The 24,080-nt window shown below is 53.9% G+C and overlaps 1 protein-coding gene across 1 annotated transcript in view; it reads right to left on the bottom strand.

Annotated features, from left to right (window-relative positions):
• Window positions 1–4,491: 4,491 nt before the first annotated feature.
• The window catches only part of LIPE (lipase E, hormone sensitive type), a 53,951-nt gene continuing 34,362 nt past the window's right edge, over window positions 4,492–24,080 (bottom strand). The window contains exons 3-10 of the mRNA XM_044278431.1: window positions 22,028–22,118; window positions 19,333–19,478; window positions 17,906–18,091; window positions 8,810–9,104; window positions 8,348–8,575; window positions 7,752–7,910; window positions 5,296–5,843; window positions 4,492–5,179 (exon numbers count right to left, since the gene is read on the bottom strand). Of these exons, the coding sequence (XP_044134366.1) occupies window positions 4,889–5,179; window positions 5,296–5,843; window positions 7,752–7,910; window positions 8,348–8,575; window positions 8,810–9,104; window positions 17,906–18,091; window positions 19,333–19,478; window positions 22,028–22,118 (1,944 nt within the window). The 3' untranslated portion in view covers window positions 4,492–4,888. The remainder of the gene's footprint in view (window positions 5,180–5,295; window positions 5,844–7,751; window positions 7,911–8,347; window positions 8,576–8,809; window positions 9,105–17,905; window positions 18,092–19,332; window positions 19,479–22,027; window positions 22,119–24,080) is intronic.

Below are 24,080 nucleotides of genomic sequence, written 5' to 3'. Positions count from 1 at the left end.
ATTAGGGATAGTGCACACATTATATACACATATATTAGAGACGGGACACACGTTATATACATGTGTATATATTAGGGACAGTGGACACGTTATATACATTAGGGATAGTGCACACATTATATACACATATATGAGAGATGGGACACACGTCATGTACATGTGTATATATTTATTAGAGAGGGTGCACACGTTGCATACATATAAATGGACAGACGTGATCTATACATGGATATACATGAGTGCTGTGTACACCGGAGACGGCTGGTGAGAGTACATGGGGGAAGCCTCCCACTGGATGGTGACACTACTGCTGGCTGGGAGTTGTAGTTCTCCCTAAATTAGATTATTTCCCTAAATGTGTCATTATTTAAAGTGTAGAACCGTTTTGGGCCCGAGCAACCACAGCGCAAACTTCACAACCAAATCTAAAAAGTAAAAACACTGGCCGTCCAGCTGCAGGGATTTGTGTTCTGGACTGAAAGTCACTGCCTCCTTAGTCTAAAAAAAAAAAATATAATAAAACAAATGGAGGCGGCCATATTGTTCTGTGCCCTGTTACACCGAGGGGCCGGCGCTCCTGGCACTGCATTAGGGCCTTGGCAGACCTAACACTTTCCACAGCTGATATTTGCTACATTGTATCCTCTGATACAGTCTAACAGATGCTCGAGAAAGAAGAGAGATTTGTGCTGGTGATACAGAGGACTGTCTGCATTGTAACAAACCCTCAGCAGTGTAAGGAAGAGGCTGTATCCATGATAATCGCACACTGCTCCTGTGTTTCTGGGACAGGAGAACATGTTACACAAGGGCTCGTTCCTGGACAAATATGTGAAGTGGACTAAACAGGCGTAATGACCTGAACATGTGACACAAGGGCTAGCCTCGGATACGGGTGTATATAATGAGGTGGACCGAACAGTCGTAATGACAAGAACATGTGACACAGGGGCTCATTCCGGATACGGAGGTATGTATTGAGGTGGACCGAACAGTTGTAATGATATGAACATGTAACACAAGGGCTAGCTTTAGACACGGGTGTATATAATGAGGTGGACAGAACAGTCGTAATGACAAGAACATGTCACACATGGGCTAGCCGCGGATACGGAGGTATGTAATGAGGTGGACCGAACAGTTATAATGACATGAACATGTGACACAAGGGCTAGCCTCGGCCACAGGTGTATGTAATGAGGTGAACCGAACAGTCGCAATGACAAGAACATGTGACACAGAGGCTTGCCTCGGATACGGGTGTATGTAATGAGGTGGACCGAACAGTTGTAATGACATGAACATGTAACACAAGGGCTAGCCTTGGATACGGAGGTATGTAATGAGGTGGACCCAACAGTCATAATGACATGAACATGTGACATAGGGGCTAGCCTCGGATACGGAGGTATGTAATGAGGTGGACCGAACAGTCATAATGACATGAACATGTGACACAGGGGCTAGCCTCGGATACGGAGGTATGTAATGAGGTGGACCCAACAGTCATAATGACATGAACATGTGACATAGGGGCTAGCCTCGGATACGGAGGTATGTAATGAGGTGGACCCAACAGTCATAATGACATGAACATGTGACACAGGGGCTAGCCTCGGCCACAGGTGTATGTAATGAGGTGAACCGAACATTCGCAATGACAAGAACATGTAACACAGGGGCTAGCCTCGGACACGGGTGTATGTAATGAGGTCGACCGAACAGTCGTAATGAGATGAACATGTGACACAAGGGCTAGCATCGGATACGGAGGTGCGTAATGAGGTGAACCGAACAGTCGCAAAGACATGAACATGTGACACAGGGGCTTGTCTCGGATACGGAGGTATGTAATGAGGTCAGCCGAACAGTCGTAAGGACATGGACATGAGACACAGGGGGCTAGCCTCGGACACGGGTGTATGTAATGAGGTGGACCGAACAGTCGTAATGACATGGACATGAGACACAGGGGGCTAGCCTCGGACACGGGTGTATGTAATGAGGTGGACTGAACAGTCGTAATGACATGGACATGAGTGTATGTAATGAGGTGGACTAAACAGGCGTAATGACCACAACATGAGACACAGGGGCTCATCCCGGAACCAGGTGTATGTAATGAGGTGGACCGAACAGTCGTAATGACATGCACATGTGACACAGGGGCTAGCCTTGGCCGTATGTAATGAGGTGGACCGAACAGTCATAATAACAAGAACATGTGACACAGGGGCTAGCCTCGGACACGGGTGTATGTAATGAGGTGAACCGAACAGTCGTAATGACATGCACATGTGACACAGGGGCTAGCCTTGGCCGTATGTAATGAGGTGGACCGAACAGTCATAATAACAAGAACATGTGACACAGGGGCTTGCCTCGGATACGGAGGTATTTAATGAGGTCAGCCGAACAGTCGCAATGACAAGAACATGTGACACAAGGGCTAGCCTCGGCTATGGGTGTATGTAATGAGGTGAACCGAACAGTCGTAATGACATGAACATGTGACACAAGGGCTAGCCTCGTCTATGGGTGTATGTAATGAGGTGAACCGAACAGTCGCAATGACAAGAACATGTGACACAAGGGCTAGCCTCGGACACGAGTGTATTTAATGAGGTGAACCGAACAGTCGTAATGACATGCACATGTGACACAGGGGCTAGCCTTGGCCGTATGTAATGAGGTGGACCGAACAGTCATAATAACAAGAACATGTGACACAGGGGCTTGCCTCGGATACGGAGGTATTTAATGAGGTCAGCCGAACAGTCGCAATGACAAGAACATGTGACACAAGGGCTAGCCTCGGCTATGGGTGTATGTAATGAGGTGAACCGAACAGTCGTAATGACCTGAACATGTGACACAAGGGCTAGCCTCGGCTATGGGTGTATGTAATGAGGTCAGCCGAACAGTCGCAATGACAAGAACATGTGACACAAGGGCTAGCCTCGGCTATGGGTGTATGTAATGAGGTGAACCGAACAGTCGCAATGACAAGAACATGTGACACGGGCTAGCCTCGGACACGAGTGTATTTAATGAGGTGGACCGAACTGTCGTAATGACATGAACATGTGACACAGGGGCTAGCCTCAGACACGGAGGAATGGAATGAGCTGAACCGAACAGTCAAGGAGATGAACATGCGACACAGGGGCTAGCCTCGATTACGGAGGTGCGTAATGAGGTGGACCGAACAGTCTTAAGGACATGAACATGTGACACAGGGGCATGCCTCGGCCACGGGTGTATGTAATGAGGTGGACTGAAGAGCCGTAATGACAAGAACATGTGACACAGACGCTCGTCCCGGACATGAGTGTATGTAATGAGGTGGACCGAACAGTCGTAAGGACATGAACATGTGACACAGGGGCTAGCCTTGGCCACGGGTGTATGTAATGAGGTGGACTGAAGAGCCGTAATGACAAGAACATGTGACACGGGCGCGTCCTGGACGCAGAAGTATGTAATGAGGTGACCACAATAGGTGACACAGGGGCTCGTCCAGGACACGTGTATGTAGATATATGGACTGGACCTTCCAACCATTTCACAGGGACACTATGGCGGTAAGGACAGTAGTTACATCCACGGGTGACCACTAATCTGCCAGTAACTTCCTGAAATAAATTCCCCCGAACGGTAAACATAAAGCGGGCGTGCCGCAATCCCCGTCACCACCTGAAGAGACCCGTACTGGTTATTCGGCTCAGGCCTGGCGATGATGACGGGTGTGACACAGAGTAGGGTCGTTGCGATACCAAAATTTTGTTTCTATTTTGATACTATAAAAAGGTATTGCGATACCCAATACCAAGAGATAAAAATAAAACACCAAAAAAGCCGCGTGCATTCCGCATAAAAAAAATATGGCTAATCGCAGTTTACATTTTTTCTTTTCCGGCATTAACCCCATAAGCAAATTTTTTTTTAAACATTTTAATAGTTTGGACTTTTCGGACGCGCCGATATGTAATATGTTTATATGTAAAATTGGGAAAGTTTTTTTTGATACTTAATAATTTTGTGGGGTTTTTTAAACTTTTTTTTATTTTTATTTACTGTTTATTTAATAACTATGAGCCCCCTTAGAGGCTAGAACCCTTGTCTCATTCACCCTGATGGAGATCACACTCTCCCTGCCGCCCTGTGCATCGTACACACAGCAGCAGGGAGCTGCCCATGGACGGCTTCAGCAGCGTCCTGGCTGCCATGGTGACCGATCGGAGACCCAGGAGTACACCGATCAGAAACTGCCACTGCGCCACCAATGAGAAGGGGAGAGGGGACCCTGTGGCCACTGCCACCAATGATTAGAATACTGGGGGGGTGGGGGGGGGGGGTGCACTGCGCCTCCAATGATAATTAACCTTTAATACTGGAGGCGGGTGCCGGCAGCGGAATCACATAGCTGGGAGCTGCGATCAGCCGCAGTTAACCCCTTAGGTGCCACGCTATGTGATTCTGCTGCCGGCACCTGTATTTGTATTAAACGTTAACGTTCATTGGTGGCACAGTGCGCCCGCCCCTCCTCCGCCCCTCTCTCTTCTTTTTGGCAGCAGCGGCACAGGGGGAGGGAGAGAGCGACTCCTTCTCCTGCTGAGGAGATCACGTGCGCGCTCCATGTTCTTTGATGCATAAATGTCAAATTCCGGTATTGTATCGAACCCGGGACAAAAGTATCAATTGGGCATCGTTATTTCGATACCAGCAACAACCCAAGTACAGAATATGGTGTCTTCTGCACAGAGCTGGCATTACCCGTGGGGCTCCACTGCAGCCGGTCTGCTCTGCCCTCTGCTGGTGACCCCCGTTATAATGGGAGCGAGGAGTGAAGCGCTAAGCATTGCACTTTATGAAGGTTATTACAGACTCAGGCCCCAATCTCTCGCTCAGTCACCGGGGTCTTCCCCAGGGTCCTTTCTAGCTTGCGGTGTTTTCTGGGGACAGTGGGGGGTGGGGCAGGAGGCTCCTCTCGCAGGATCTGTCGGATGCGCTGGATGCACACGTTGGTGGCAGTTCTTGTCTCTTGGGAGAGGTGTGCAAGGGTCAGGAAGCCATGAGGAAGATCTTCCACCACTTTTAGCGTGACCGGACGGCTGAGGGAGCGCAGCCTCTTGGCAAACATCACAGAGTCGTCCAGCATGGGGTCCAGGGCACAGGCCTGCGTGGGGACAATAAGCGGGCCCAAGTGAGCACTGTGCGGTGTTTTACAACATCAGGGTGCTACAACATCAATGGGTACATGCTAGGTCTATGCCAATCCCATCTGGTACTCACCACAATGTGAATGGGCGGAAGGCCTTGCAGCATACTGTCGGGTGCCAGGAGCGGTGACATGTAGGGATTGTTCACAATGGCGGAGGTCTGCAGGGTCATATTCGCCACCCCATTCTGGGAGCGGATAGGCTGGAATCCTTCAGGGAACCCCAAGGAGAAAAGGCTGGAAGACGGAGAAGACGTGTCCTCCGGGGGGATGTTCTCCTTGGAGTGTGCTGCCGGTTCTTTCTCATAGGAGTCCTCACTCTCGGTCAAGAAGAAGTTAACTGGTTCCTGCTGGCTGGATGGAGATTGCAGTTCGCCTACTCCGGGGTCAGACAGGACGGACGGGGATGGTGGTGACTGCTGCCTCCTCCCAGTGCTGCCCTCTGATCTGCTCTCTGCTCCTCTGGGCTGGTTCTGCTGGCTCAGGGCTCCAGCGGTCGAGCTGCACCCGCTGTACTGATGGCGGCTGAAATCCTGGACCGTCCTACTCTTCATTGACACCCGTCTGTTTACTGCTCCCACGTCCGTCAGTGCTGCATCCGATACGCTTTTCCTGACAGTCTCTGAAATATGGATAATAACAGTCACATAAACCGCCACACACGGCCTCACATAAACCGCCACACACGGCCTCACATAAACCGCCACACACGGCCTCACATACACCGCCACACATACACCGCCACACACAGCCTCGCACACACCGCCACACACCGCCACACACGGCCTCGCACACACCGCCACACACGGCCTCACATACACCGCCACACATACACCGCCTCACATACACCGCCACACACGGCCTCGCACACACCGCCACACACGGCCTCGCACACACCGCCACACACGGCCTCGCATACACCGCCACACACACACCGCCACACACACACCGCCACACACACACCGCCACACACACACCGCCACACACCGCCTCGCATACACCGCCACACACGGCCTCGCATACACCGCCACACACGGCCTCGCATACACCGCCACACACGGCCTCGCATACACCGCCACACACGGCCTCGCATACACCGCCACACACGGCCTCGCATACACCGCCACACACGGCCTCGCATACACCGCCACACACGGCCTCGCATACACCGCCACACACGGCCTCGCATACACCGCCACACACGGCCTCGCATACACCTCCACACACGGCCTCGCATACACCGCCACACACGGCCTCGCATACACCGCCACACACTGCCTCGCATACACCGCCACACACGGCCTCGCATACACCGCCACACACACCGCCACACACACACCGCCACACAAACACCGCCACACAACACCGCCACACACAGCCTCGCATACACCGCCACACACAGCCTCGCATACACCGCCACACACAGCCTCGCATACACCGCCACACACAGCCTCGCATACACCGCCACACACAGCCTCGCATACACCGCCACACACAGCCTCGCATACACCGCCACACACAGCCTCGCATACACCGCCACACACAGCCTCGCATACACCGCCACACACAGCCTCGCATACACCGCCACACACAGCCTCGCATACACCGCCACACACAGCCTCGCATACACCGCCACACACAGCCTCGCATACACCGCCACACACAGCCTCGCATACACCGCCACACACAGCCTCGCATACACCGCCACACACAGCCTCGCATACACCGCCACACACAGCCTCGCATACACCGCCACACACAGCCTCGCATACACCGCCACACACAGCCTCGCATACACCGCCACACACAGCCTCGCATACACCGCCACACACAGCCTCGCATACACCGCCACACACAGCCTCGCATACACCGCCACACACGGCCTCGCATACACCGCCACACACAGCTTCGCATACACCGCCACACACAGCCTCGCATACACCGCCACACACAGCCTCGCATACACCGCCACACACAGCCTCGCATACACCGCCACACACAGCCTCGCATACACCGCCACACACAGCCTCGCATACACCGCCACACACAGCTTCGCATACACCGCCACACACAGCCTCGCATACACCGCCACACACAGCCTCGCATACACCGCCACACACAGCCTCGCATACACCGCCACACACAGCCTCGCATACACCGCCACACACAACCTCGCATACACCGCCACACACAGCCTCGCATACACCGCCACACACAGCCTCGCATACACCGCCACACACAGCCTCGCATACACCGCCACACACAGCCTCGCATACACCGCCACACACAGCCTCGCATACACCGCCACACACAGCCTCGCATACACCGCCACACACGGCCTCGCATACACCGCCACACACGGCCTCGCATACACCGCCACACACAGCTTCGCATACACCGCCACACACAGCCTCGCATACACCGCCACACACAGCCTCGCATACACCGCCACACACAGCCTCGCATACACCGCCACACACAGCCTCACATACACCGCCACACATGGTCTTCAGTGAGTCCTATCACTTACCAGGACTAGTCTTCTCCTTATTGCCCTCCATCAGGTTGCTCAGCCAGGAGGCAGCGCCTTGCCGGATGTCTCTAAGAAACAGCGCAGTTCCTCGCTTCACCTGACTGACAGCACTCAGCTTCTCCAGCGCTCGATCCTCTACTGGGACCCGCTCGGTGCCTGTAGCAGATATTCAGTCACCAGGGGTGCACATACCATACAGGCCCCTCATGTAGAGTCGTCTATTATCCAGAAGGACGCCTATATTAGGGGAGGGTCCGGCGGGCTCATCTCAGTCACCATTTTCTACGCCTGTTTTAGGTGTAGAAAATGGTCTAAATGTAAGACAGAGAGGAGGCTCGGAAGCCGTCTGAAGTTATGGAGCGGTGGACAACTCTTCACAACGTCAGCGGATCCTCCGCCAGCACAGGGGTTATTAAGACCGGTGTCCAAAACGTCGGTCTTAAATGACCCCCTATGTGGCCCATGGGGAAGAGGACCTTCAGCTCAGCAATGGGCACTTCGGACATGGATGATGTACACAATGGGCGCCCATCTTGATCTCTTGGCTACTATGTATGCTTCTGGATATATCAGAACCCAGAGTGGAGCAGTACCTGCATATGCACTTAGACACTTTGACAGGACACTGAGGGGCAGCAGCGGGTCCATCAGGGTCAGAAGGCGGGAGGGGGACGCTGTAGCCTGCAGTAATGTGGCCGGATAGGCAACCATGAGACCATCTGGTAATCTGACACCAACAGAGGCTGCGCGGAGCGAGACTGTGATACAGAGGTTACCGCCGGCACTGTCACCCGCCAGACAGATCCGCTCTCCTGTGGAACCTACAAGGAAAGGAGAACATGTGACAAACCTGCAGCTGGGGACAGAAGTGACATGGGGGGGATGCCAGATGACCCCCGGAAGTGATGACGTGACTGCTGCCGGTTAATCAGTGGCCTCAGCAGTGACCTGTGCATACAAGGAACGTGACTGATGAGGCTCATTATAGGACTCCTTACGTCTAAACGCCTCCGTATGTTCCTATGTAACTAGCGCATTATTAGAGTAGCACTCACCCAGGAGGCGGCAGTGCTTTAGCGCCCAGCAGTACGCGTAGAAGCATTCCTCCAGCGCCCGCGGGAAAGGAGCCTCAGGAGCTAGGGAGTAATCCACAGACAAGATGGGGGCCTCCAGTTCCTGAGCCCAGGTCCTCAGGTAAGGTTCATGAGACTTGGAGGTTTGAGCTACAAAGCCCCCGCCATGGAAGTGGATAATCAGGTCGGGAGAGAGCGGGGCAGGACGAGATCGGAGACGAAGGTCCAGGCTCAGCGGACCCTCGGGCTTGGTGAAAGCGTTCAGTTCTTCACTCTCCTGAAATAAATATGGATATTTCAAAGGGGTGAAGGCAAGATGACAAGTACACACATATGGCCGACATCCAGAACTCGCCCCCTGCACGGTGCACACACACACATGGCCGACATCCAGAACTCGCCCCCTGCACGGTGCACACACACACATGGCCGACATCCAGAACTCGTCCCCTGCACGGTGCACACACACACATATGGCAGACATCCAGAACTCGTCCCCTGCACGGTGCACACACATATATGGCCGACATCCAGAACTCGTCCCCTGTACGGTGCACACACACATATGGCCGACATCCAGAACTCGTCCCCTGCACGATGCACACACATATATGGCCGACATCCAGAACTCGTCCCCTGCACGGTGCACACACACATATGGCCGACATCCAGAACTCGCCCCCTGCACGGCGCACACACACACATGGCCGACATCCAGAACTCGTCCCCTGCAGGGTGCACACACACATATGGCCGACATCCAGAACTCGTCCCCTGCACGGTGCACACACACATATGGCCGACATCCAGAACTCGCCCCCTGCACGGTGCACACACACATATGGCCGACATCCAGAACTCGTCCCCTGCACGGCACACACATATATGGCCGACATCCAGAACTCGTCCCCTGCACGGTGCACACACACATATGGCAGACATCCAGAACTCGTCCCCTGCATTGTGCACACACACATATGGCCGACATCCAGAACTCGTCCCCTGCACGGTGCACACACACATATATGGCCGACATCCAGAACTCGTCCCCTGCACGGTGCACACACACATATGGCCGACATCCAGAACTCGTCCCCTGCACGGCGCACACACACATATGGCCGACATCCAGAACTCGCCCCCTGCACGGTGCACACACACATATGGCCGACATCCAGAACTCGTCCCCTGCACGGTGCACACACACATATGGCCGACATCCAGAACTCGTCCCCTGCACGGCGCACACACACATATGGCCGACATCCAGAACTCGTCCCCTGCACGGTGCACACACACATATGGCCGACATCCAGAACTCGTCCCCTGCACGGTGCACACACACATATGGCAGACATCCAGAACTCGTCCCCTGCACGGCGCACACACACATATGGCAGACATCCAGAACTCGCCCCCTGCACGGTGCACACACACACATGGCAGACATCCAGAACTCGCCCCCTGCACGGTGCACACACACATATATGGCCGACATCCAGAACTCGTCCCCTGCACGGTGCACACACACATATATGGCAGACATCCAGAACTCGTCCCCTGCACGGTGCACACACACATATGGCCGACATCCAGAACTCGCCCCCTGCACGGTGCACACACACATATATGGCCGACATCCAGAACTCGTCCCCTGCACGGTGCACACACACATATATGGCAGACATCCAGAACTCGTCCCCTGCACGGTGCACACACACATATGGCAGACATCCAGAACTCGCCCCCTGCACGGTGCACACACACACATGGCAGACATCCAGAACTCGCCCCCTGCACGGTGCACACACACATATATGGCCGACATCCAGAACTCGTCCCCTGCACGGTGCACACACACATATATGGCAGACATCCAGAACTCGTCCCCTGCACGGTGCACACACACATATGGCCGACATCCAGAACTCGTCCCCTGCACGGTGCACACACACATATGGCCGACATCCAGAACTCGTCCCCTGCACGGCGCACACACACATATGGCCGACATCCAGAACTCGTCCCCTGCACGGCGCACACACACATATGGCCGACATCCAGAACTCGCCCCCTGCACGGTGCACACACACATATGGCCGACATCCAGAACTCGTCCCCTGCACGGTGCACACACACATATGGCCGACATCCAGAACTCGTCCCCTGCACGGCGCACACACACATATGGCCGACATCCAGAACTCGTCCCCTGCACGGTGCACACACACATATGGCAGACATCCAGAACTCGCCCCCTGCACGGTGCACACACACACATGGCAGACATCCAGAACTCGCCCCCTGCACGGTGCACACACACACATGGCAGACATCCAGAACTCGACCCCTGCACGGTGCACACACACACATGGCCGACATCCAGAACTCGCCCCCTGCACGGTGCACACACACATATATGGCCGACATCCAGAACTCGTCCCCTGCACGGTGCACACACACACATGGCCGACATCCAGAACTCGTCCCCTGCACGGTGCACACACACATATGGCAGACATCCAGAACTCGCCCCCTGCACGGTGCACACACACATATATGGCCGACATCCAGAACTCGTCCCCTGCACGGTGCACACACACATATATGGCCGACATCCAGAACTCGTCCCCTGTACGGTGCACACACACATATGGCCGACATCCAGAACTCGACCCCTGCACGGTGCACACACACACATGGCAGACATCCAGAACTCGTCCCCTGCACGGTGCACACACACACATGGCAGACATCCAGAACTCGCCCCCTGCACGGTGCACACACACATATATGGCAGACATCCAGAACTCGTCCCCTGCACGGTGCACACACACACATGGCAGACATCCAGAACTCGCCCCCTGCACGGTGCACACACACATATATGGCCGACATCCAGAACTCGCCCCCTGCACGGTGCACACACACATATATGGCCGACATCCAGAACTCGTCCCCTGCACGGTGCACACACACACATGGCAGACATCCAGAACTCGCCCCCTGCACGGTGCACACACACACATGGCCGACATCCAGAACTCGTCCCCTGCACGGTGCACACACACACATGGCCGACATCCAGAACTCGCCCCCTGCACGGTGCACACACACACATGGCAGACATCCAGAACTCGCCCCCTGCACGGTGCACACACACACATGGCAGACATCCAGAACTCGACCCCTGCACGGTGCACACACACACATGGCCGACATCCAGAACTCGACCCCTGCACGGTGCACACACACACATGGCCGACATCCAGAACTCGCCCCCTGCACGGTGCACACACACACATGGCAGACATCCAGAACTCGTCCCCTGCACGGTGCACACACACATATGGCCGACATCCAGAACTCGTCCCCTGCACGGCGCACACACACACATGGCAGACATCCAGAACTCGTCCCCTGCACGGTGCACACACACATATGGCCGACATCCAGAACTCGCCCCCTGCACGGTGCACACACACACATGGCAGACATCCAGAACTCGTCCCCTGCACGGTGCACACACACACATGGCAGACATCCAGAACTCGACCCCTGCACGGTGCACACATGGCCGACATCCAGAACTCGCCCCCTGCACGGTGCACACACACATATGGCCGACATCCAGAACTCGTCCCCTGCACGGCGCACACACACACATGGCAGACATCCAGAACTCGACCCCTGCACGGTGCACACATGGCCGACATCCAGAACTCGCCCCCTGCACGGTGCACACACACATATGGCAGACATCCAGAACTCGTCCCCTGCACGATGCACACACACACATATGGCAGACATCCAGAACTCGTCCCCTGCACGATGCACACACACACATATGGCAGACATCCAGAACTCGCCCCCTGCACGGTGCACACACACATATGGCAGACATCCAGAACTCGTCCCCTGCACGATGCACACACACACATATGGCAGACATCCAGAACTCGCCCCCTGCACGGTGCACACATGGCCGACATCCAGAACTCGCCCCCTGCACGATGCACACACACATATGGCAGACATCCAGAACTCGTCCCCTGCACGATGCACACACACACATATGGCAGACATCCAGAACTCGCCCCCTGCACGGTGCACACACACATATGGCAGACATCCAGAACTCGTCCCCTGTACGGTGCACACACACATATATGGCCGACATCCAGAACTCGTCCCCTGCACGGTGCACACACACATATATGGCCGACATCCAGAACTCGACCCCTGCACGGTGCACACATGGCCGACATCCAGAACTCGCCCCCTGCACGGTGCACACACACATATGGCAGACATCCAGAACTCGTCCCCTGCACGATGCACACACACACATATGGCAGACATCCAGAACTCGCCCCCTGCACGGTGCACACACACATATGGCAGACATCCAGAACTCGCCCCCTGCACGGTGCACACACACATATGGCCGACATCCAGAACTCGTCCCCTGCACGGTGCACACACACACATGGCAGACATCCAGAACTCGACCCCTGCACGGTGCACACATGGCCGACATCCAGAACTCGCCCCCTGCACGGTGCACACACACATATGGCCGACATCCAGAACTCGTCCCCTGCACGATGCACACACACACATATGGCAGACATCCAGAACTCGCCCCCTGCACGGTGCACACACACATATGGCAGACATCCAGAACTCGTCCCCTGTACGGTGCACACACACATATATGGCCGACATCCAGAACTCGTCCCCTGCACGGTGCACACACACATATATGGCCGACATCCAGAACTCGTCCCCTGTACGGTGCACACACACATATGGCCGACATCCAGAACTCGCCCCCTGCACGGTGCACACACACATATGGCCGACATCCAGAACTCGTCCCCTGTACGGTGCACACACATATGGCCGACATCCAGAACTCGTCCCCTGCACGGTGCACACACACACATGGCAGACATCCAGAACTCGTCCCCTGCACGGTGCACACACACACATGGCAGACATCCAGAACTCGCCCCCTGCACGGTGCACACACACATATGGCCGACATCCAGAACTCGTCCCCTGCACGGTGCACACACACATATGGCAGACATCCAGAACTCGTCCCCTGCACGGCGCACACACACATATGGCCGACATCCAGAACTCGTCCCCTGCACGGTGCACACACACATATGGCCGACATCCAGAACTCGCCCCCTGCACGGTGCACACACACATATGGCCGACATCCAGAACTCGTCCCCTGCACGGTGCACACACACATATGGCAGACATCCAGAACTCGTCCCCTGCACGGCGCACACACACATATGGCAGACATCCAGAACTCGCCCCCTGCACGGTGCACACACACACATGGCCGACATCCAGAACTCGTCCCCTGCACGGTGCACACACACACATGGCAGACATCCAGAACTCGTCCCCTGCACGGTGCACACACACACATGGCAGACATCCAGAACTCGCCCCCTGCACGGTGCACACACATATATGGCCGACATCCTGAACTCGTCTCCTGCACGGTGCACACACACACATGGCAGACATCCAGAACTCGTCCCCTGCATTGTGCACACTCACATATGGCCGACATCCTGAACTCGTCTCCTGCACGGTGCACACACACATATGGCCGACATCCAGAACTCGCCCCCTGCACGTTGCACACACACATATAGTGGACATATGAATTTTATTCAGCCGGACATGATGCACAACAAATTATGGCAACGTTTCGGGCTAAACAGTAGCCCTTCATCAAGGCTAGTAATACCCACATTAAAAGAACGCGCTCGGCAACGTTGCCATAATTTGTTGTGCATCATGTCCGGCTGAATAAAATTACCGAATTACTTCATCATGTCATTTGGAGTGCTGCCTGATTATACTAAGTCTCAAGGAGTGAAGGTAATGATCACAAAGCAAATGTCATGAAGGAATAAAGACACTCTGCACAGGCCGCCATCTTTTTTCTTTTTGACCGGTGACCTTGTTAGAAGTCCTTCTGTCTGCACAGCTTCCCCTCCACTGAGCAGCAGTTGTTAAGTAAAGCTGGTCATACGCACTGTACATACATGTATACAGACATATGTACATACACAGTCAAGTCCCATTATTCTGACCACTTGATACTTTCAGTGTTGGCAGTGTGCAGCTCATTAAAGGGGTTCTGCACTTTGTTTAAACTGATGATCTGTCCTCTGGATAGATCATCAGCATCTGATTGGCGGGGGTCCGACACCCAGGACCCCCGACGATCAGCTGTTTCAGAAGGCAGCGGTGCTCCAGCAGCGCCGCGGCCTTCTCACTGTTTACCGCCGGCCCAGTGACGTCACAACTAGTATCAACTGGCCTGGGCGGGCAAGTTGATACTAGTCGTAACATCAGTGGGCCAGCGGTAAACAGTGAGAAAGCTGCAGCGCTGCTGGAGCACCGCTGCCTTCTCGACACCCTCAACCTGGAGACTAGCTGCTGTCCGTGCTGCACACAGCGGTTATTCTGGAGACTAGCTGCTGTCCGTGCTGCACACAGCGGTTATTCTGGAGACTAGCTGCTGTCCGTGCTGCACACAGCGGTCACTCTGGAGATTAGCTGCGGTCCGTGCTGCACACAGCGGTTATTCTGGAGATTAGCTGCTGTCCGTGCTGCACACAGCGGTCACTCTGGAGACTAGCTGCTGTCCGTGGTGCACACAGCGGTCACTCTGGAGACTAGCTGCTGTCCGTGCTGCACACAGCGGTCACTCTGGAGATTAGCTGCTGTCCGTGGTGCACACAGCGGTCACTCTGGAGACTAGCTGCTGTCCGTGCTGCACACAGCGGTTATTCTGGAGATTAGCTGCTGTCCGTGCTGAACACAGCGGTCACTCTGGAGATTAGCTGCTGTCCGCGCTGCACACAGCAGTTATTCTGGAGATTAGCTGCTGTCCGTGCTGCACACAGCGGTCACTCTGGAGATTAGCTGCTGTCCGTGCTGCACACAGCGGTTATTCTGGAGATTAGCTGCTGTCCGTGCTGCACACAGCGGTTATTCTGGAGATTAGCTGCTGTCCGTGCTGCACACGGCGGTTATTCTGGAGACTAGCTGCTGTCCGTGCTGCACACAGCGGTTATTCTGGAGATTAGCTGCTGTCCGTGCTGCACACAGCGGTTATTCTGGAGATTAGCTGCTGTCCGTGCTGAACACAGCGGTTATTCTGGAGATTAGCTGCTGTCCGTGCTGCACACAGCGGTCACTCTGGAGACTAGCTGCTGTCCGTGCTGCACACAGCGGTTATTCTGGAGACTAGCTGCTGTCCGTGCTGCACACAGCGGTCACTCTGGAGACTAGCTGCTGTCCGTGCTGCACACAGCGGTCACTCTGGAGATTAGCTGCTGTCCGCGCTGCACACAGCGGTCACTCTGGAGATTAGCTGCTGTCCGCGCTGCACACAGCGGTCACTCTGGAGATTAGCTGCTGTCCGTGCTGCACACGGCGGTTATTCTGGAGATTAGCTGCTGTCCGTGCTGCACACGGCGGTCACTCTGGAGACTAGCTGCTGTCCGTGCTGCACACAGCGGTCACTCTGGAGATTAGCTGCTGTCCGTGCTGCACACAGCGGTCACTTTGGAGACTAGCTGCTGTCCGTGCTGCACACAGCGGTCACTCTGGAGACTAGCTGCTGTCCGTGCTGCACACAGCGGTCACTCTGGAGATTAGCTGCTGTCCGTGCTGCACACAGCGGTCACTCTGGAGACTAGCTGCTGTCCGTGCTGCACACAGCGGTCACTCTGGAGACTAGCTGCTGTCCGTGCTGCACACAGCGGTCACTCTGGAGATTAGCTGCTGTCCGTGCTGCACACAGCGGTCACTCTGGAGACTAGCTGCTGTCCGTGCTGCACACAGCGGTCACTCTGGAGACTAGCTGCTGTCCGTGCTGCACACAGCGGTCACTCTGGAGATTAGCTGCTGTCCGTGCTGCACACAGCGGTCACTCTGGAGATTAGCTGCTGTCCGTGCTGCACACAGCGGTCACTCTGGAGACTAGCTGCTGTCCGTGCTGCACACAGCGGTCACTCTGGAGACTAGCTGCTGTCCGTGCTGCACACAGCGGTCACTCTGGAGACTAGCTGCTGTCTGGGGAGTCCCTGCCTATTTCATCTGCTGCCTGTGCTGTTCGCTGTCAGCCCTGATCTTCTCTACGTTCCCAGCACTGAACCTGAGAAGATAGAGGGGTGCAGGGCTGCCGGTGACCAGTGTTGGGGGGTCCCCACAACAGGCGGAGGCCTCTGGGTGTATACATGTTCACACATGTATGGAAGCAGTGGCCGGGTAAGGAGAGGAGCTGAGAAGCCTCTGCATCTTACAGGCAGTCGTCTTCACCATACAGTGCACAATGAAGAAGGACTCTCCTCAGCTGCACTGAGAGGGGCCCCATAGGACCCTTTAGAGCAGGCATGGCCAACCTGCGGCTCTACAGCTGTTGTAAAACTACAACTCCCACCATTCCCTGCTGTAGGCTGATAGCTGTAGACTGTCTGGGCACGATGGGAGTTGTAGTTTTGCAACAGCTGGAGAGCCTCAGGTTGGCCATCCCCGCTTTAGAGGCTTTTTTCTTTTTCTCTAATAAAGTGTATTACATAAAAAAAACGCATGTTCACAATCATCGCCCATAGAACAAACATGGCAGCAGCTACATTCTGAATGTATATGTCCTTAAAGGGGTCAATCCACAAGATAGGTGATAAATATCAGCTCATGTCACACGTCAGCCCCACGGAAGTGAATGGAGCAGTGAATTAACCTGTGCACTACCACAGCATTCTTACGGGGATGCCTTGACCCCAGCAATCAGACCCCCTGCCATCTGATATTCATCGCCTACCCTGTGGACTGGTGATAGACACTTTTTGTGGGACAGCCCCCGAGCTCCATTGACTTGTGCTGTCTGCTTGCTGACATATTGATGTTTTTATCTCCAGTCACACCCAGAGCTGCAAGCTTCAGGACCTCACTGCTTCTCGGGAGCCATGCGTCTGACCACTGAACAATTGTAGGATTGTTGATGTGATGAGTGTAGCGGTCACTTACCTGTCCCTCCCGCAGCTGGTAGGATATGAGACGCATGTGAACGGGGCCAGGACCAGTGTGGGCTACAGGTGGGTTGATGGTCACAGTACACTGAGGGTCTGAGAGGAGCGGCATCTCCAGCGGCTCGGGGGGCACAATCAGGGTCTTGTTGATGCGGACAGCAGTGGAGGCTATGCCCACTATCGACTGGGTGGAAAGAGAAGAAAATGAGACAACCTGGAACTTTCTGACATTTATTCTTCACCATTTACAAGATCTCTGCTTGCTGTCAGTAAATATCCTCACCCAATACTTCCGTGACATGTGTACTTGGTCTGTGAGCTGAACAGTCCAGTGTGATACGTGTCTCCTGCGCTGACACATTGCAGCAAACAGGACACGTGAGAGATGTGTGATGGATACCACAGTATGACTTATGGGGTCCATAAATCGTGTTATGAATTGTAGTGCATCATGTAGACGTCACGCGTGATCTGCAGAGGTGCTAGCCCCTGACAGGTGGGGGCGTCTTACGTCCAGGATTATATTGGCATCTCTACATCTGAGGACTATGAGGTCACACTGGCGAGAAGCTCCGCCAGACACTTTAATTGCCCCCTCCAGAGGTACTAAAACATCACTCTTCTCCCAGGTGAAGATGCAGACAGGACGCCCCCAGCTACCTCATACTGGTGAACGGTGGCTGCATAGACCCAAAAATACACTTCAAAGGAGTTGTAATAATTTATGGTCTTATGATCAGGCAACCCCAAGATTTCTTTGGTCTCGAGCTCCAGGATTTTCGGCCTTAGGAAACCTACCAAAGTAATATTTCTTGGGTTGGTAAGAATCTCCTGTATAACTTGTGGTCGTATTACCTTTCTCGGAGATGCCTACAAAAAGTTCTGCCTCAAATTTGACTTATGCCATTTCCACTTTTTGTATGTAATTAGCAAACCCCATGTCACATGACTATTCGGAGGACGCAGGGGCTGGGTATGATCCCTTTAAAAACTGCGAACTGAAAACTACACAGGGTCAGAACCTGGAGATGCAGCTAACGTAGGACCGACCAGTGTGGATCTCTTACGTCCAGTACTAGCTGATTATATGGACCGCATGTCTTTTTAGCATCTTTTTGTAGCTTGTCGCACTGTACTTATTATGTAAAAGCGGTTCCTTGCTGCTCTGAACGTGCCCACGCCCCTGCTGTGTGACCATTGGAGGCCAGAGTGCTGGGGGTTTGCCTGTCATGTGCTCCGGTGTCGGTGGATGTGCGGACATGTTTTTCTGTACGCTTAACTCCTTGGCGGTCTAGTGCGTAGGCGAGTGCGGAAGGGGAATCCCCCTCATATCCAGGGTGACGGACGCAGGGAGTGCCCCCTCATGGCCTGTCGCCTGTCTCGGGGCCTATATCGTCTGTGGCAGCCGCTTTGCACATTACTCACCGTCAGAACCTCCATCTCTGTGATGTTCCAGAACGCTTTCCAAAAGTTCACGTCCAGGTTCTGTGTGATCCTCTCAAACTCTGCCCCTCGAAGCTCAGGGTCAATGGCGTACTTGCCACTGATAAAGAAGGAGCTGGCAGCGACACCTGCAGGGCGAGGGAGGAGACACGTCAATCATCATTACCAAGACGCGCATGGACAATATGGCAGCAGCAGAGACATTCCGCACTTACCGTAATAGGCTGAGAGCGCTCCCTCCGCTTCAGTGAGAGCATTACGAGGAGGAAGAGGGGAAACAGTCACATTGCAATAAAGACCGAGTACGTAACTAACCAGACGGACTGCAGACAGCGGGCGGGCAGGACAACAATGGGAGGACAGAGGGACAGGGAGGATCTGCCCAGTAACTGGAAAGAGGTCACCATGCAGACAGCATTCCACTAGAGGGCGATCACAGCGCAGGGGGCACTAACCATCATCCCCATAAGATGGAGCGTCAGGTACTCTGCTGTACTGACAACATTTGAGGTTGTACATGGAAACCATGACACCTAACAGACGAGGGCTATAGCTGGAGTCTGACAACCTCTCCGTCAAGAGGGGCCTACCAGACTTCCCCTATGGAAGGAGAGGGATAAGCGGCTTTCAGACACATAAGGCGCAGCTTATCCACGGAGACAAGCAGCCTGTGAGACAATAGCTGAGCCATCTCCAGGTTGAGTCTGAGCTCAGCTCTATGTATGCCCCATTACACCCCATTAATTTACCCCTGCTTCTATAAAGGGAGGGAGATAAGCGGTCAGAAGACAACTCTGCCTCTGCTTATCTAGAGGAAAAAAGAATAGGATGGGCTGAAATTCAGGTTCTGCTGGGGACAGTGCGGCTGGTGTCCTTCCAGAATGTTCTCAGGTTTCTGCGCGCCATCTCCCACAATTCAGCTCAGCACGCGCCGTGCAGCTGCTGAATGTGCTAGATGACATCACATGTAAAGGGTATCTAGACGGGTATGTGCAGTGCCCTGGAGCAGGGGGTACTTTGACATTTGTGGACATTTGCCTATTTCCTCTATGCAAAGTTAAAATTTCTTACGTTATTTCTGTTGAAAAGGTTAACTTATATTGTTTATTACTGTGTTACTGCATTTTATATATATGCTGCGATATATATCCTGTTCATTATCACTGTATTTGCAAGGCTCTGTGAGAGACTGTTAGGACTTTGAATGAGAAGCTGGTAATTTTCCACAGTTGCCATAGAGTTTAAAGACGACCATGTTTTGGGGGGAAAAAGCCAGACGTTGTTTACCACCAAAACCAGACAAAGTGACCTTCTGAATGTCTGGTTTTAGCTCTGTTGTCTGGAAACTTGGTTTTGTCTGTAAAACCTGCTGTGTCATTACCCATTGAGTAATATTCTAGCGCTAATATAAGTCTATGACAGACGAAAAGTGTAACATTGTATCTGTTTGTGCTGAGCTTCTCCACTTCACCACTCCCGCTAGAAGATTCCAGTCTATCAAAAACTGTATATAAGGAGAGCAGTCAGAGCCCCTAGTGTGCTGCAGTTAGGGACCAGTGCTTAGAAGAGGAGACTTTGCCAGACTACTGAGTGGCCAGAAGAAGACGATGAGACAGGGATACTCTGCCACAGACCCCGGATCACCAGGCTTGGACCAGGGAACTAGCCTTCTGAGAGAGAGAGGGACAGCTAGCTCAGGCCTTGCCTCAGCATCAAACCCTTCTTCTGCCAGGAAGGAGACTGGAGAAGCCGTCCCTATGCCTCGTCTCAGAGAGGAGACTGGAAAAGCCAGCCCTATGCCTCGTCTCAGGGAGGAGACTGGAAAAGCCAGCCCTATACCTCGTCTCAGGGAGGAGACTGGAAAAGCCAGCCCTATACCTCGTCTCAGGGAGGAGACTGGAGAAGACGGCCCTATGCCTCGTCTCAGGGAGGAGACTGGAAAAGCCAGCCCTATACCTCGTCTCAGGGAGGAGACTGGAGAAGCTGGCACTATGCCTCGCCTCAGGGAGGAGACTGGAGAAACCGGCCCTATGCGTCGTCTCAGGGAGGAGACTCGAGAAGCCAGCGCTATGCCTCGCCTCAGGGAGGAGACTGGAGAAGCCAGCCCTATGCCTCGCCTCAGGGAGGAGACTGGAGAAGCCAGCCCTATGCCTCGCCTCAGGGAGGAGACTGGAGAAGCCAGCCCTATGCCTCGTCTCAGGGAGGAGACTCGAGAAGACAGCCCTATGCCTCGTCTCAGGGAGGAGACTGGAGAAGCTGGCCCTATGCCTCGCCTCAGGGAGGAGACTGGAGAAGCCGGCCCTATGCGTCGTCTCAGGGAGGAGACTCGAGAAGCCAGCGCTATGCCTCGCCTCAGGGAGGAGACTGGAGAAGCCGGCCCTATGCCTCGTCTCAGGGAGGAGACTGGAGAAGCCAGCCCTATGCCTCGTCTCAGGGAGCAGACTTGAGAAGCCAGCCCTGTGCCTCGTCTGTATTGTTTTGTACTGAATCCCTCCAGCAAAGAAGACAATGGTTACTGCAGACTCTGACTCTCTATTGGGGTGCACCACATCTTTCCATCCCTTCCGGAGAGCAGCAACACGTGGTGAAAACTCGACGGTGTCCGGAGGGACCCAGCATAACCCTTGGGCCCCCACAAACCTGGCCACTGCATCCCCCATCCAATATGGAGACTTACTTATTCCAGATCCATGGCGCTTGTAATTCTCCCCAAACGACACGAGCCCGATGGAAATAGTCTGCAGGAATGGGCGGATGGACGGGGTGAACTGCAAGCAGAAGATAGTGAAAACAGAAACTCAGCAGATCAGAGGTCAAAGGTTACAGGTCAGGATAATAAAAAGCAGGTGAGAGGTCAAAGGTTGGACAAACAGGTAGGGGCACCAAGCTGGTTACATGGAAAGGGCATGGTGGAGACTGGTCTCATACTCAATCAGGGCAGAAAGGGGCCCCCGGGGCCGGCCCTTTTACATTGCCCCCTTTAGATGTCCATTATGCTCTCGGCTCCTGGTGGGGTACTTGGCCCCTGCAGGTCAGAACATGTCCATCTTATTTATTGCCCCAATGCCCCTAAAAGAAATGCTGAAGCGCCGCTGTAAACCCTTTGTGTATGCAGCTCCTATGGAATGGAAAAAAAAAAAGACCGCATGGACGCAGCCCAGTACGGAAAATAATGACCATGTGAACAGGTATGAAGAAGCGTTAAATATTACATCTCCATAGAAAACCCCAGCTGCAGACAGGAGAGGTGTGGCCCCCGAGCACCCGCAGTCACATCAAAGATGGCGTCCTGATGTGAGTCACGCACTTCAACCAGAACACAGGAGAATCTGGAAAAACCTCCGTCCTATCTTATCACAGGCGCAGATCAGAGGCCGTGATGTCATCACCACACAGGAGACAATCAAGGCCGCTCTGAAGGGCAAAAACGGAGGACGCACAGAGCCAGAGAGTGCGAGAGAGAGCGACACAGTGAAAGGAGAGTGCGAGAGAGAGCGACACAGTGAAAGGAGAGTGCGAGAGAGAGCGACACAGTGAAAGGAGAGTGCGAGAGAGAGCGACACAGTGAAAGGAGAGTGCGAGAGAGAGCGACACAGTGAAAGGAGAGTGCGAGAGAGAGCGACACAGTGAAAGGAGAGTGCGAGAGAGAGCGACACAGTGAAAGGAGAGTGCGAGAGAGAGCGACACAGTGAAAGGAGAGTGCGAGAGAGAGCGACACAGTGAAAGGAGAGTGCGAGAGAGAGCGACACAGTGAAAGGAGAGTGCGAGAGAGAGCGACACAGTGAAAGGAGAGTGCGAGAGAGAGCGACACAGTGAAAGGAGAGTGCAATACTGAGAGACAGGAGAGTGCAATACTGAGAGACAGGAGAGTGCAATACTGAGAGACAGGAGAGTGCAATACTAAGAGACAGGAGAGTGCAATACTAAGAGACAGGAGAGTGCAATACTGAGAGACAGGAGAGTGCAATACTGAGAGACAGGAGAGTGCAATACTGAGAGACAGGAGAGTGCAATACTGAGAGACAGGAGAGTGCAATACTGAGAGACAGGAGAGTGCAATACTGAGAGACAGGAGAGTGCAATACTGAGAGACAGGAGAGTGCAATACTGAGAGACAGGAGAGTGCATAGCACATAAGCCCCCTTTCACACGGGCGAGTTTTCCGCGCGAATGCGATGCATGAGTTGAACGCATTGCACCCGCACTGAATCCGGACCCATTCATTTCTATGGGGCTGTGCACATGAGCGGTGATTTTCACGCATCACTTGTGCGTTGCATGAAAATCGCAGCATGTTCTATATTCTGCGTTTTTCACGCAACGCAGGCCCCATAGAAGTGAATAGGGCTGCTTGAAAATCGCAAGCATTCGCAAGCAAGTGCGGATGCGGTGCAATTTTCACGCACGGTTGCGAGGAGACGATCGGGATGGAGACCCGATCATTATTATTTTCCCTTCTAACATGGTTATAAGGGAAAATAATAGCATTCTGAATACAGAATACACAGTACAATAGCGCTGGAGGGGTTAAAAAAAATTAAAATAAAAAAATAATTTAACTCACCTTAATCCTCTTGCTCGCGCAGCCGGCTTCTCTTCTGTCTTTTTTGCTGTGTGCAGGAAAAGGACCTATGGTGATGTCACTCCGGTCATCACATGGTCTGTCACATGATCTTTCACCATGGTGATGGATCATGTGATGACCGGAGTGACGTCACCACAGGTCCTTT

The sequence above is a fragment of the Bufo gargarizans genome, chromosome 2 (genome assembly GCF_014858855.1).
Source record: "Bufo gargarizans isolate SCDJY-AF-19 chromosome 2, ASM1485885v1, whole genome shotgun sequence".
In the NCBI taxonomy this organism is placed as follows: domain Eukaryota; kingdom Metazoa; phylum Chordata; class Amphibia; order Anura; family Bufonidae; genus Bufo; species Bufo gargarizans.
Note: the sequence above shows the minus strand (reverse complement) of the source record. Positions and strands in the feature narration are given on the sequence as shown.